A 14343-nucleotide genomic window follows, 5' to 3' on the forward strand; every position below is an offset into this window, starting at 1 on the left:
GAGGGCCCGTGGCCGCAGGAAGGGCTGGGAAACAGAGGGCCTAGTCGTCTCTCCCAAGGGCTTCCTGACCTTGACTCACAGCAGCCCTGAGCCCAGAGCCATGCAGGCCGCAGTCCCCAGAGTGGTCTAGGCCCCCTCTCTTTCACAGGCCCGCTTCTGCTCCAGCGGCAAATCCCTACACCTTCAGTGCGTGCCCAGAGTCGGCCACTCCTCCCCGCTGCCAAGGCACCCGCCCGCCCCGAGCCACCATCTTCCCTCCCCTCAATTTTTGCAACCCTGTCTGCCAGGAGCCCGGCCCAGAAGCCATGGGACCCTCCCCAGGGGAGCTGCCCGTGCGGGTCCTCTGCCCCAAGCCTGCCGGGGCTCCCCCCACACTGAGCCAAGGCCGAGTGGTGACCACCGCGGCTTCCCTCACGTCCTGACCCTGACCCTGACCCTGACCCTGTCCTCCTCTCCAGAAGATGTGTATCTGATCCCGCTATTCTGCAGGCACACCCTGCCCCTGGGCCTTTGCACGGGCTATTGCCACTGCCTGGAAAAGTCTTCCCCAGACGCCCAGAGACCGAGCCCTCTCTTTGGAGCTTTCCTCAAACATGCCTCCTCAGCACAGCCTCCCTGGGTCACCCAGCCACACGCTCGCCTCCTGCCCTCAGCTGCTTCACGCTCCCCATCCCAGGTCTGTTCCTTCTCCTCAGCACTTCTCAGTAGCTAGCCTCCCGCCTGTCGCCTGTTCCTCCTGTTTGACTGGACGTCCCAGGAAGACACGTTTCCATCTGCGTGTCCCTGGTGCGTCCCAGTGCCTGCCAGGGCAGGCTTCGGAGGCGCTTGGGCGGGCATGAGGGGCAGGGGCTGGCTGTCCGTCTGCAGACGAGACTGCGCTCCACCGCCTGCGCGGCCTGCAGCCTGCCCACGGGTGTGCTCTGGACGCTCAGAAAGTCCCTGCTGAGGGGGAAGGTCATGGGGTGGGGTGACGCGCAGAGACAAGGGCAGAAGGACGAGGGCTCAGTGGCTGCAGGGCTTTCCACAGAGGCGGGGAGTTGGGAGGGGATGAGCTCAGCACAGGGGCCAGCAGGGCCCCCTAAAAGGCGGGACTGGCCCCCCAGGTCCCAACGGTGGGTGCAGGAATCGAGAGAACGCCCCCTCTGCTCGGCCCTCAGCCCTCGAGGAACCGAGTGTGGACTCACCTGCCCACTCCCCTACCTGAGTCCCTCTTCTCCCAAGGTCACCCTTCAAGGTCAGTCGGGTGGGGCATCCTAGCCCCCTTCCCAGCAGAGGCCCTCTCTCAGACGGAGGGGCAGGGCCTGTGGTTTCCGGTCACCGGTCAGGGACGGAGTGTCACACTGTGTGCCTGTCCCTGGTCGGGGGCCCCGTGTCTCTATTCTTCAAATTGCTCTACGGTATCGGTCAGCAGATGCGGTCAGCCCACTCCCCCCACCCCCACTGCAGAGACTGCCGTGTCTTGGCAGAGAGGATGGTGAGGATGAGCAGTCTGGGGTCCTGGAGACGGGGTGCCATCATGATTGCAAATCAGCCTCCTTCCTACATCCCCTCTGGAGCCTGCACAGGGCCCAGTCCCCTCCACAGGCCACCATGCCGTCCGCACCCACTCCCCGCCCAGCTGGGCCTCCGCCTCCCCGCACAGCCCCTCTCCTTGGCCCCGCCCGGCCATTGGTCCTGTCGAGGGCCCCGGGCTGGCACTGGCGTGCGTGACAGGGCAGGAGCCTCTCTTTTTAGGAACCACTCTGCATGTATTGGCTTTATCGACTGATGCTGGAATGGCTGTTGCCACGGCAGCAAGCGCTCCCACTGCAGTGGAGGATGGTGGGAAACTCAGGGGCTGTGAAAGGAATAGAGAGAGCGGAGGGAGGGAGCATTCCAGGATGATGGTTTAAAGGGACCTCCCCACAGCTGTGGCGAGACCCTTCAGAGATGGACAGGGGAAGGGGGGCGGGCAGACAGACAGGACTGGCCCCCCGGACTCAGCACTGAATTGGCCCAGGAGATGATGCGGAAGTGTCTTCCGTCTTGTAGACTGACAGGTGGTGCTTCACGCAGAGGGAGGGGGAGGCGGGCTCGTGTGTCCTTTCTGGAAAATACTCTCTTCTGGAAGAAGGTGAGATTTCAGGAGCCGATTATTGAGGGAAGGGAACGGACTTGGGGTCCGGGGCATATGACGCCCCTTGAGAGGAGACACAGGGGAATAAAGACAGGGGCCGGGACCAGGCGGAAACCCAGGAGCCAGCGATCGAGTGAGGGCAGCCACGAGGAAGGGGCTCAGGCCTGGGCAGGGGGCACCGAGATCAGGAGGGCAGCGGGCAGAGCAACAGCCAGAGCGGGGCCAGAGCAGCTCCCGAGACCAGGTGGGGAGGAGGGGACTGCACACAGGGTGCAAAGACACTGGCCGAACCGACCGGAGCGCAGCAGGGCCTCGGTCCACAGCAGCACCCCGGCCGGGATGGGCCACGGCGCCAGGCCGGCAGCGGGGCGGCCAGCCCGCCCGTCTGCCTCGGAGGAGACGGAGTCCGTGTGCGCCAACACAGTCCCCTGGGGCAGCAGGGAACAGTGTCCCCCGATTCTCGAGCTGCTGGTTTTGGGGACAGTGAGACCCCCTCATGACTGAATTCACTGTGTTGTGTGCAGGCTAGAGAAGACCTCTGGGTGAGGCTGGGGACTTGGGAGGCTGTTGTGATTTCAGGACAAGTGGCTTGTGTCGGGGAACGGCGGGCTTGTCACCCAGACCTTTGGTGCCGACGGTGGCACTGGATCCCATCCTCCAGCTGGGAGGGTCTGGTCTTGAGCACACGTGTCTCCCGTGTGCCCAGGGGGTAAGACCTTCTGACCAGCCTCCCTCCTCTGCGCAGGCCCGTAGGCCTGTCTGCGCAGTGCCCTCTGCCGAGGGACCATCTAGTGAACTTGCACCCGCTCCGGCCTCCACCCCGCTGCTGGCCACCCCCACCTCCGGCTCCCTGCCCCCCTGGTCTGAACCCTTCCCTACTTATGCTGATCCTACTCCAGGAAGCTTCCGAGAGTCCCTTCACGCGTCCTCCCACCTGTCACACCCACTCACATGTATGGGGGACGGCCCAAGTATGTGCTGGAGTTTGGAGTCACAGCAGCAGGGTGACAGGGGGCCTGCCCCTAGGTTCAGAGCCCCCTCGGTCCTCCTGGAAAGAGCACTGCGCACCTCTGTCCGCATGCGCAGGACACGCCGCTGGGCCTGGGTGCTGTTTCCCAGGAACGGGAGCAGCCTGGTCAGAGTCCCATTTGTTCTCTGCGGGCTCTGCCGACACCGAGCCCCCAAGGCCAGCACCGCCACCTTCTCTGTTTCTCCAAGGCCCAGTCAAGGGTCCATGTCGCTCAGCAAACGCCCTTCTGCCTGAGCCGTCTGTGCTCAGTCTGTGGCCAGCGCATCCACGCCACCACAGGCCTTGGGCCCGCAGGCTTTACGTGTCTCGGTCAGGACCCGGGACCCTGCCAGCACCCAGGAGCCATGCATGGGGCAGGCCCGGAGCCCCACACCCGGGCCTCCAAACCCGTCACCATCTGCTCCACCAAGGTGCCGGGAGACAAGCTCTGTCTGAGCATGGGAGCCGGCTGGGCGGTAGGGGACAAACAGGTACACAAATGCCTCGCACAGGCAGGCGTGCCCCGAGCTGAGCTGAGCGAGCGAGGGCCGGGGAGGGGGGGGGGCAGCAGGAGCCTCAGAGTCTGGGGGTGCCTGGGGCTGCAGAGATGGAGGGTGGGGAAGGGGTGGCTCCCAGGGCTCCCCCCCTTTCTCCCGTCCCTCTCTCTCCTGCCTGAGGACGGTTTGCTCAGGCAACTTGGTCCTAACCGGGGAGGCCAGGGAGCCTGGGCAGTGTCGCGTCTCCTGAGGGCCAGGAGTGTCCAGTCCTCCTTGGGGCCAGCCCCATCAGCCTTCAGTCTCCATCCCTGCACACCACCCTCTTCCCGGGGCGGGTAGGGGTGGCTAAGGAAACATCTTTTTATTGGCTTTGCAGCCCCCACCACTGCTCAGGCAGGCGAGAGAGAGTCTAGGGCCGATCCGTCCTGATGCCCTGGGTTTGATGGAGCTCTTCCCAGGTCCAGTCCCTTTAACTCTGAGGCCGGTACTGTAGTCCCGGGAGAGAAGCCAGAGATCCAGGGGCTGCAGTGCAGTGACTTTGACAAGGTCACGCAGTCAGACCCAGACACCAAGATCAGCCCCCTTCTCCACCGGAGGCCCCTCCCCAGTCCACGAGGCCAGCCTCTCCAAGCCGCCCGGCCCCGTCCTCCGGAGGCGTCCCCACCTCAGGAGGGCAGCCTTGAGCCTCGCAGAGGACGGGAGGTGGGGCGGGAGCGCCCCAGACGTGGGGGCGGGGAGCCGGCGCCCCGACATGGCTTCTCCACCCCTCCCAGCGTCTCCCCCAGGCCCGCTCAGCCCACTGTCCCTCCGAGTCCCGAGCCGCTAAGCCTCAGCCCCCTTTACCTGCACCCCCCTCCCCCACCGCCTCAGCAGACCCTCCCACCGCCCCCGCCCCCTGGGCGCGGCAGGGGACCATCCGTGCCCCAGATCCTGCCCGCTCTGCGCCGAAAGCGAGGAGAAAACCGGGTCGAATCCCTCATCCCCACACCCCTCCGCCCCTGGATCTCGGCTGCAGACACCACCCCCTCCAGAGCCAGAAATAGATTCTCGCGCCCAGCTCCGCGCGCGCGCACAGCCCTCCCCTCCGCCGTCCTCCCCCTCCTTCCTGCGCCCCGAGTCGCAGCCCGCAGCCTCCGCTCCCGCTGGCGGGCAGCTCACGGCCCGCGGGACCCACCGGCCGGGCGGGCAGGGGCCCGGGATCCGCGCCGGGCATCCCGAGCGCTGGCGAGCTTCTGGGCGTGTGTTCCTCTTTGATCGATTCAAAAATTTTAATTTGTCTTTCCCCCGCCCCGCCCCTTCCCCCCGACCCCGCCCCATCGCTCCCCGGCTTCTTCCCTTCCCCGCCGCCTGCCTCGCGTTTCTTCCCCCGCGCCTCGGCTCCCTCCCCCTTCCTCTCCCTTCCTCCGCGGTTTCTTCCGTCCTTTCCCTCCCCCTCCCCGCCCCTCCCCCGCCCCCCCTCCGCCCCCGGTGCCTGCAGACGCCCGGATCGTCCATGCGCTCCTCGCGGGCAGAATGCTGGGCGGCAGCGTCAAGAGCGCGCAGCCCGAGGTGGAGCTGAGCGGCGGCGGCGGCGAGGGCGCGGACGAGCCTCGGGGCGCGGGACGGAAGGCGGCGGCGGACAGCAGAGCCATGCTGCCCAAGCGCGCCAAGGCGCCCGGCGGCGGCGGCACGGCCAAGGCCGGCGCGGCGGAGCTCAAGGTCTTCAAGTCCGGCAGCGTGGACGGCCGAGTCCCCGGCGGGCCGCCCGCCTCCAACCTGCGCAAGCAGAAGTCGCTCACCAACCTCTCGTTCCTTACGGACTCGGAGAAGAAGATGCAGCTGTATGAGCCCGAGTGGAGCGACGACATGGCCAAGGCGCCCAAGGGCTCGGGCAAGGGCGGCCCCAAGGGCCGCGAGGCTCCGCTGATGTCCAAGACGTTGTCCAAGTCCGAGCACTCGCTCTTCCAGGCCAAGGGCGGCCCGGCGGGCGGCGCCAAGACCCCTTTGGCCCCGCTCGCGCCCAGCCTGGGGAAGCCAAGCCGGATCCCGCGCGGCCCCTACGCCGAGGTCAAGCCGCTCAGCAAAGCTCCCGAGGCGGCCGTGAGCGACGACGCCAAGTCGGACGACGAGCTGCTCTCCAGCAAGGCCAAGGCGCAGAAGGGCTCCGGGCCCGCGCCCCCCGCCAAGGGCCAGGAGGAGCGCGCCTTCCTCAAGGTGGACCCCGAGCTCGTGGTGACGGTGCTGGGAGACCTGGAGCAGCTGCTCTTCAGCCAGGTGCTGGGTGAGTCCGCGTCCCGCCCCTCCCCTGTCGTTCCCTTTGCGCTGCCGGGGAAGGTCGGGGAGAAGCCTCACTCCGCTGTCCCCTCCCCGCTGCGGGGCTCTGCGGACCCCGGGCGGGCTGCGCCCAGACACTGCGCCCAGATGTCCCCGACTGGCCCATCCCCAGGTGCATGTGGCCGAAGTGCGCCTCGGTAGGTATGGATGTCCCCGGGCCGGAGCCCCGGCTCGGCGCTGGCCTGTCAGAGGTGAGATGGGACAATGAGGTTGCCGGCCTTAACTTCTCAGAGATAGGGCCCATCAGCTTCCTGGAATCTTAAAGCTTAGCGTCCTCATCTGGCAAAATCTGGGGGCTGGTGGAGACCACAGCTGCGTCGTGGTCTGTTCTGGGCTGAAGCGCATCGCCGGGGGAGCGCCGGGTGGGAGCCGGGGTAGAGGCCAGATGTGGGGGACAGAGGTGAGCGCTGTTCCGCCGCGGAGCAGCGCTGAGGCTCCGCTTCCTCTGTGAATCCCCGGCGGGAGCGCGCGTCGGATTTCTCGGGTGTGGGTGTTTGGCAGGGAGATGTTCCTGGGGTCTGGGGGCCGGCTGGCAGCCAGCTGCGCGCATCTGGACGCGCGACCTGTACCTCGGCCCGGCTGTGGCCCGCACCCCCACCCCACCTCACCCCACCCCCGGTATTCAGCGCGTGGGGAGAGGTCTGGGGGTCATGCGGAGACTCCCCGCTGACCGGGAGGCCTTATTTTTTCGGCTAACGGGAGCCGGCCGGGCGGGGAGGAGGAACAAAGCTCGCTGGCGGAGGAGGCGCGGAGAGCTGCTCCATTGTTCTCCGACCTGAGGAGCCTGAGCCGCAAACCTGGAGCAGGCCCGGGGCTGCGCCCGCTCTCTCGGGATGCGGCGCCCTGGGAGGGAGGCAGCCGCGAGGTGCCGGGCAAGGTGGTGCCCCCGGGGGCCGGCGCGGCCGTGCCCGGGAGCACAGCGGCGAGGCCCGGGGCTGGAGGCCGCCCGCGCAACGCGGACTCGCTGCGGTGGCGGCGGGGATGTGGTCCCCCGGGCCAAGGGACCCGGGTCCCCACGAGCGGCCCGCTCCGCCGGGGGCTGCGGAGGGGCGTGTCCGTGCGCGCGCGGGGGCGGGGCCGGCGGGCTGCGGCCCTCGTGACGGACAGGCCGCGGCGGGGCGGGCGGGGGCTCGGCCGGCGGCCGGAGAAGGCCGCGCTGCGAGGACTGGTTGGCTGCGACCTTCCCGGGACCCCGAGGGCCTGCTGGGCCGGGGTGACGGACCCCCAGCAGGGCGGGTTTGGATTCAGGGGCTTGCGGAGGAGGCCGCATATGGGCTCTGCAGTGGGTGGGGTGGGTGGGGACTGGACACCCGCAAAGCCGGAGGCGCGGGGGCCTGAAGGCCTGGCCTCCGCAGGGACCCTTGGGGCGCGGGTGGGGGCGAAAGTCGAAGGGCCACCTCATACCCCACCCCGTGCCGAGCGCTGCCCGCAAAGAGCTTACAGTCTAAAGGGGCGACACGGATGATGAAGGAGAAAAGCAAGTAATTCAGGCCAAAAGGAGGGCTATGGAGAAAATGGGGGTGCAGGAGAGGGCCTGGGAGGTGAAGACCTGCCTCAGCCCCTCGGAAAAGGGGCTGTTGAGTCGTGACTGAGCCAGAGGAGGCGCAGGGCTGAGGGTCGTCTGGCTGAGGTGGGTGGGACAGAACAGGGGAAGGTGTGGCCTGTCTGGGGGAGGGAAGGGACAGGCAATCAGAGGGCAAGCCCCCCTTTCAAGGTCAGGGCTCCCCAGGCCTGCAAGTCCCCAAACTGCCCAGGACCGGGCTGCCTGGCCGAGGCCCTTCTCGAGAGACAGTGACCACAGAGACCCTGACAGACAGTCCTGGAGCTGATGGGGGAGGGGCCGGGGGAGAGAGCCAGGGCTGAGCTGCAGCCCCTCACACCCCTGAGCACCTGCTTGTCTCAGAGAGGAGGGAGATCGGGAAATGGAGGGTCAGACCCTGGTCCGGGGTGCGGGAGCCTCTTGGAGTCACCCTGAGCCCGTGGTGGGAGACAGAATCTGCGGATCCCTGAGTCGCAGGTCTGCATAGGGGGCCTGATGGAAGGATGGGGGTCGGTAGGTGAAGAGGGGCCTGGCCAACCTCTATATGCTGGGCACAGGCCCCCAGACCAGTCACGGCAGAGCTGGTGGGGGAGAGTGGACAGTGGGGCAAACGTCCTGGACTGACCACAGGTGGGGCTGATGAGTGGACAGCCCCAGGAGAGAAGGGCATTGAAGAGGGGGTGGGGGGCGTTGGAGGAGCAGGTGACCCCAGGCAGAGCCGCTGTTGTGAGTGGGGTGGGGGGGCCCCAGAGCCCACGGAGGTGCCTGGGTTGTCAGGCGCCTCCAGGTGGTGGTGAGAGACACAGGTTCCACACCTGTGAGCTCAGCGTCGGGACATGCCCACCCTGGGACCATCCCAGACCCCGAGAGCTGCCCAGCTAGTTCCTGGGGAGGCAGGGAGGCAGCCCCACATGAGAGCCTTTCTGAAACGAAAGGGAATGAAAGATGGTCACGGCTTCCCAGAAGTCAGCTGGGGCCCAGATGGTCTGGGCGGGCGCCCTGCCCTTCCCTTGCTCTGGGAGCTGCCAAAGAACGAGGGTCCCACTGGGAAGGCCTGGAAACTTGGAAGGCCGGGGGGTGAGCGTCTGGAGGAAAGGGGCCCATCGTAGGGCTCAGATGCCTTTGGGCCCTGGTGGGCAGTCCACCGCAGGCTCCTCCTCCAGGGTCCACACCTCCCAGGTGAAGGTCACAGCCGGCCTGGGGCGGGGCCGCCGGGAGTCTGCAATCTGCCGCCCTGCGCAGACGTCCTGAGCTGCAGGACCTCCGGGGCCTCCTCTGCAGCTCAGGTTCCCCACTTGGGAAGGGTGCTACCCTAAGGGTCAGGACCAGGGAGGGGTGCAGATTGAGGCAAGCAGAACTTGACGATGCCCCCCCAGGCCTGAGAGCGGGTGCTGAGAGCAGTGCACACGCTGTCCCATCCTGACCTTGACTCCCTTGGAGGCACCCCCTCCTCAGCCCTCCAGGTGCTGGGCCCGTCAGGTGCAGAGGAACCCGGGCGGCTGGGGTTCCTGCTCCCACCTCCTCCGAAGGCGTCTGGACCCATGTGAGGGGTTGCCTTGACAACGGCTAGGCCCTTGGAGGCACTGGCCGACAGTAGAGCAGGGGAAGGAAGTCAGGAAATTATCTGTCTCTAAGCCAGTGGGTTGGTGTGGGGTGTTTCAGGGGGCGGGGCTTACTCTAGAGGCTGCATTCAGGGATGCGTGAATAGAGGGAGAGGACCGCCTTCTCCAGCGGAGCTTCTCCTTTTTGTTCAGCACGCTGGGCGGGTGGAGAGTTCTGGGGAATCCTCCCAGCTCCGATGCCCGGGCAGACGGGCTGTGTGTGCGAGCTCGCCCACACTCGCATGCCCGCGCTCCACACACAGGGCTGCGGTGCCGGAGCCTCCCCAAGGGGGAGAGAGAGGGGGGCCAATGCTCCTGGGCTCGCAGAGCCGCGGGGAGCCCCGCGTGTCAGGGACAGCTGGCAGGACCCTTCCCCTGGGTCCATTCCTCCCAGGCCCTGCCCCTGCCCTTTGGGCCTCCCTGCTCCAGCTGCTGCAGGCCCTGCTCTGCGGCTGAGGGGAGCAGATGGGCCGAGGAGGGCTCCTGGCCGCTGCTCTGCCCTAAGGACAAGCACACGTGGAGGGAAGTGCCTGGAGCTCCTGGCAGAAGACTGGTGGTCAGAGTGCCTCCACCCCCAGGCCCAGGCTCCCTGGGTGGGGGTCCAAGGTGGAGTAGGATCAGGTCTCCTGGAGTCACGGGCTGCTTTCTCACTGCTGGCCCATGTCCCCTCCCCAGCTGACGTGCACTGCGGCACAGCTGTCCCGTCCCTGCACCCCCCCCTCAGCCACCAGCACCAGAGGCTCTCTCTTCTGCAGACCTCCAGCCTCACCCCGCCCCGGTGCTCCCTCCCCGCACATGCCTGCAGCTCAGGGCCTCTTCCATCCAGGGCTGGGGGTGCGCTGTGCGAGGGGGCTCCAGAGAGAGCCAGTCCTGGGTTGACCAGGCTCATCCCTGCTGCTCTGCAACCCCTCCCCTCACGGCGGGAGGAAAGAGCCCCTGCCTCCCTCCCTGAGACTCGGAACACACAGTGAAGTTGTGTGGCGGAGCCACCCACCTAAAGCCGAAATTACTCCCTCGTAGCATTGTAGGCAGGTGGGTGTTCTGTTTACACACTCCCGGTGACAGAGGGCTCACTACCTCATTTTCCTGGAAAGCACTCGTTGTTAGAAAGGCCGCTGAGCCGATTTTCTGTCTCCGAAGAACCTCCACCAGCGTGGAGGCCACAGACCGTCCCCCGGGTCTTCACGGGTCAGGCCGGCCGCCTGTCAGATGCCTGTGCACATCTCCTCCCGTCTTTTCTCCCTTCCCTGTCTTTTCTTTTGGAGTGAGACTTGCAGAGGAGGGGCCGAGCAGTTCCCCCCGATTCCTGGACTCCCACCTCCTGGTAACATCCGCACCCCAGCACCTGGCCGACCTGGGGTCCATCCCACAGCGTCCCCCTCGTCCCTGTGCTGGCCAGCCAGGGGAAGATGGGTGCCATGTGCTTCCCACTTGTGCTGGCCGACTTCCTCCCCCCACGTCTGCGTTACCCAGGTGTGTTCGATGTCCTCAGGGCCTGCCCTCTCCCACACGGGAAGGCGGGGGGCCGGGCACAGCTCCCTGGCCCCAACGGGCAGGCCCTGCTCTGGCATAGAAGCCCCTGGAAGGCTGGGTCAGCCCTCAGCAGACTCCCACACCTTCCCTCGCTGTGGCTTCTGGGGACCTGGCCCTCAGGGAGAGGAAGCCAGAGCCCCTGGCCCAGCGTCGCCTCCTGAGCAGCAGGCACAGGGCCAGGCTGGGAGGACGCTCTGGGGATGGCGTCTGTGCCCAGGCTGTGTCCGGGGTGGCCGCAGCCTGCATGCCTGGAGGACCGGTGGGCCCGGCTCTATCTCTGACGGGCACCTGTGCCTCTGGCAGGAGAAGAGGGAGGTTGGGGGCGGTAGGGGAGAGCACGTGCAGGATCTCCTCCTGCTGAGGCAGGAGAGCGTGGGCTCTGTCGTGGGCGGGCTGCGGGCTCACCCTAGGGCTCTGGCTCCAGCAGCGTCCAGGCTCTCACCGCCAGCACTGCCTGTTTGCCATACAGCTCTTCTCCAGCGCCACCCGGCCAGAGCCCTGCTGGGCGCGGCTCAAGCCCGCGTCAGATCTATTTTCAACATCCTGATGATAGGTCCAGGGCTGTGTGGGCGGTACCGCACAGTCTTCTAATCTGGGCCTGGACTGGCTGCCCGGCGCTCGCCCCTGTGCCTCGGGTGCGCAGGCCTGGGGTGTGGTCTGGGCGCCCAGGTTGTCTGCAGGGGGTCCAGTAGGGGGTGCTGCCTTTGCGGGTGGTCAGCTGAAAAGTGCTGGTGTTTTCTGGGAGAGCCAGACTGTCAGGTGTGGCCCTGGCTTGCGAGGGGAGGTGGTGAGGGTTGAGAGTGCAAGCCAGGCAAGTGTGGCGAGGAACCGGTGTCTGGACATGAGCCCCAGGGCGTGGGTGGGGCTGGGAAGCTGGAGGTGCAGAGGGTGGCGGGTCACGTGGGACGGTGCACACAAACGCCTGCACACTCAGCCTCCAGCAGCAGCACACAAGCCGAAGGTGTGTGTGTGCACGCCTGCCTGTGGACTGGCCAGGCTTGAAAGGGTCTGAAACACGGCCAGATAGACCCCCAGGTAGAGACCGCACTGGGGCTCACCGGTTCCTTCCCAGAAAAGTCCTGTAAGGCTGCTTCTCCAGGACCCCGGCTTCCTCTGCCCTTGGTGACCTGCTGAGCAGGCCTTCCCTCGGGGGACGCTGGCAGCCCCTTGGGAAGCCTGGCTTCTCTGGGCAGGACTCTTCACCTGACATGGGGCACAGACTCCGACATCTCGGGCTGGGATCTGATCCGCCATGGGAATCAACAGCCCCAGAGAAAGTGATGGCCTACTGATGACTGGCCCCCATGGATCACGTGGGGTGAGAGGTTCTTGTTCCTTAGGGTTAATAGGTCACCCCATGCCCAGTGACCCTGTGCTTACAACTGGACGCACGCCGACCCTGGACGGTGGGTCATCCTCCTGAGTGCAGGATCAGGGCCTGACCTTGACCTCTCCGGCGCCAGCTGCCAGGAGCCTCAGGAAGCTCCCCTCCCTGCGGGGTGAGCACGACCCCACCGAGCCCAGGGCTGCTGTCAGGCAGCTGCCGGGATGGAGCTCATTCACTCCATGATTGTGGCTCATTCGCTTCTCCACTGCCCGTGTGTGGGTGAGCCGACAGGAGGCCCCTCTCACCCCTGCAGGGAGCAGGCGGGCAGGGCAGCCTGGAGCCCCTCAGCGTGTGGGGCGGGTGTGGTGTCCCGGGTGCGAGGGGACACCATGGACGAGCCACCTTGGAAAGAAGGTCGGGTCCTGGCAGCGGAGATGAGAGGGACTGGGCTCAGGAGGAGAAGGGGATGGGGGCTTCCTTGGGGCTCCATCTGGCTGGAGGAGATGGGAAAGGACGTGGGTGGGCAGGTGGGGGGCTCCCTGTGGCAACCACGACAGGCCCCGGGCAGGCCCTTGGAGGGGGGAGGTTGGGGCTGGCCCCCACAGGCCCCTGACGGTGTCCCGAGCCTGGCGTCGCTCCGGGAGAGGTGCTGAGTGGGAACTAGGTGGCCCAGCGCCTCCCGGCTTCCGTGTCTGTGTGCCGAGCAAAGGCGCCCTTTGCAGCCCCTGCCGTTTCCGGGGAGGAGGGGGAGCAGCAGCAGCTCTGAGGAGGCCCGAGGGGTCAGTGCTGCCCCCCAGCCCCGGGAGAGCCCCGACCCACAGCCCCCGGCAGCGCAGAGCGGGACTGCATGGGGCAACACCAGCACGTGAGCCGGAGGGGGTGACAGAGTGACCTGACGCGAAGCCCCGCCTGCGCGAAGAGACGCGCACATAGGGGTGTAGGGTGGGCCGCCCCTCTCGGCTGCAGCCTACCTGCTGCGTCCCGAAGACTTCCTGAAGGAGCTGGAAGTTGGGATAAAGGAATCCGTGAACTCTGGGCGTGAGGAGCCAAGGTATTCCAACCACCCAGCTCTGCTTGGGTGGGGTGGGAGGGCTGGATCAGGGTTCCTTGGCTGGGGGCCCTCGGAGCAGACAGTCCTCAAGGGCCCTGCCTGCTCAGAGGCCCCGATGCAGTGCGGGGTCCCGGGGATGGTAAGGGGTCTCGTCTCCACTGCAGCTCTTCCCCACCCTCTGTTGTTTGGGGGGGCCGCCCAGCTGGTCTGTGTCTGTGCCTCGGGTGCTGCCGTGGGTTCCGCCGTCCCAGGAGCTGCGTGTCTGGCTTTGTCCTGGGGCTTGGACTTCGCAGGAGGCCTAGGGTTCAGGGTCACTCAGCAAGTTTAAGCAGAGCTGGACGCGACCGAGGCCGACTCAGGCCATTCAGACCCTCCAGCCTCTAGGGTAGGAGCTGCGTCTGCCCCGCGGCTACAGACAGTCTAGACTGCAGGCTGAGGGCCCCGAGCCTCTGTTGGTGGGAATCCATTCTCTCCAGCCCCCTGCAGATGTCCCTGCCTCCTGTCGCTGTCCTGCCCGAGCAGCAGACAGACGGGCGGTCACAGGGCAGCCGTGGCTGCAACAGCCAGAGCTGCCAGCATGTTCCTGGGGAGGGGGCTCCTCCGTGGACTGGAAGGTCGTGGCCATAAGAAGGACAGGGCCAGCCGGGAGGAAACGGGCAGGGCTCCACAGTCAGCCTGGGGTCAGCTGTTCCCCCAGGCCCTGCGCCTGTGGGCCCTGGGCCCATCCGCCGTAGCTGTGGAGAGGGAACACACCCCGTCAGCCTCAGCCTCCCTGGTGGCCAGAGCTGGGTCAGACTTGCCCACCCGCCGCTCCGCAGGGAAGGGCAGGCGGGCTGTGGGCTGCTCTGCAGGAACAGCCCCGTCTGCCTCTTGGGGCCCAACTCCCTCTTCTGTGCCTGCATCACTTCTCCTCCGTCAGTATTCCTGATTTTAGATCACTGTGTCTGCAGGACGCGGGAGAGGGGCTGATGGAGCACTAGCTTCACGGAGGATCCGGAGGGACGTTAGCTGCACGGAGGATCCGGGGGGACGTTAGCTTCACGGAGGATCCGGGGGGACGTAGCGTCGTGGAGGATCCGGCGGGGGAGAGGGGGAGTGTTAGCTTCATGGAGGATCCGGGGGACGTCGGCTTCATGGAGGATCCGGGGGGAACGTTACCTTCGTGGAGGATCCGAGGGACGTCAGCTTCATGGAAAGCCCAGGTTGTAGTAGTACCTGTCACTCATTGGGTGACGCACAGCAGGCACCGTGCTGAGCGCCGTGTTGATTCATGTAACTGTCAGCTTGGTGAGTTCAGTGCTGCTTTTATCCTCATCTCACCCATGAGGAAGCTGAGAGGCTCAGTAACTTTCCCAG

The 14343-nt window shown here is 66.5% G+C and overlaps 1 protein-coding gene across 5 annotated transcripts in view; it reads left to right on the plus strand.

Moving 5' to 3' along the window:
* Nucleotides 1-14343, plus strand: part of NAV1 (neuron navigator 1) — a 199133-nt gene that overhangs the window by 72638 nt on the left and 112152 nt on the right. For 4 of the 5 annotated variants that reach the window (XM_086342972.1, XM_086342973.1, XM_086342980.1 and 1 more), the window contains one exon: nt 5100-5882. The exons of the other annotated variant lie outside the window; for it this stretch is intronic. In XM_086342972.1, coding sequence (XP_086199098.1) covers nt 5100-5882 — 783 coding nt within the window. The remainder of the gene's footprint in view (nt 1-5099; nt 5883-14343) is intronic. 5 annotated transcript variants of the gene reach the window in all.

Source organism: Bos grunniens, chromosome 16 (assembly GCF_055505025.1).
Source record: "Bos grunniens cultivar Pamir isolate PY7600 chromosome 16, Bosgru_T2T1.0, whole genome shotgun sequence".
NCBI classification, from domain to species: Eukaryota; Metazoa; Chordata; class Mammalia; order Artiodactyla; family Bovidae; genus Bos; species Bos grunniens.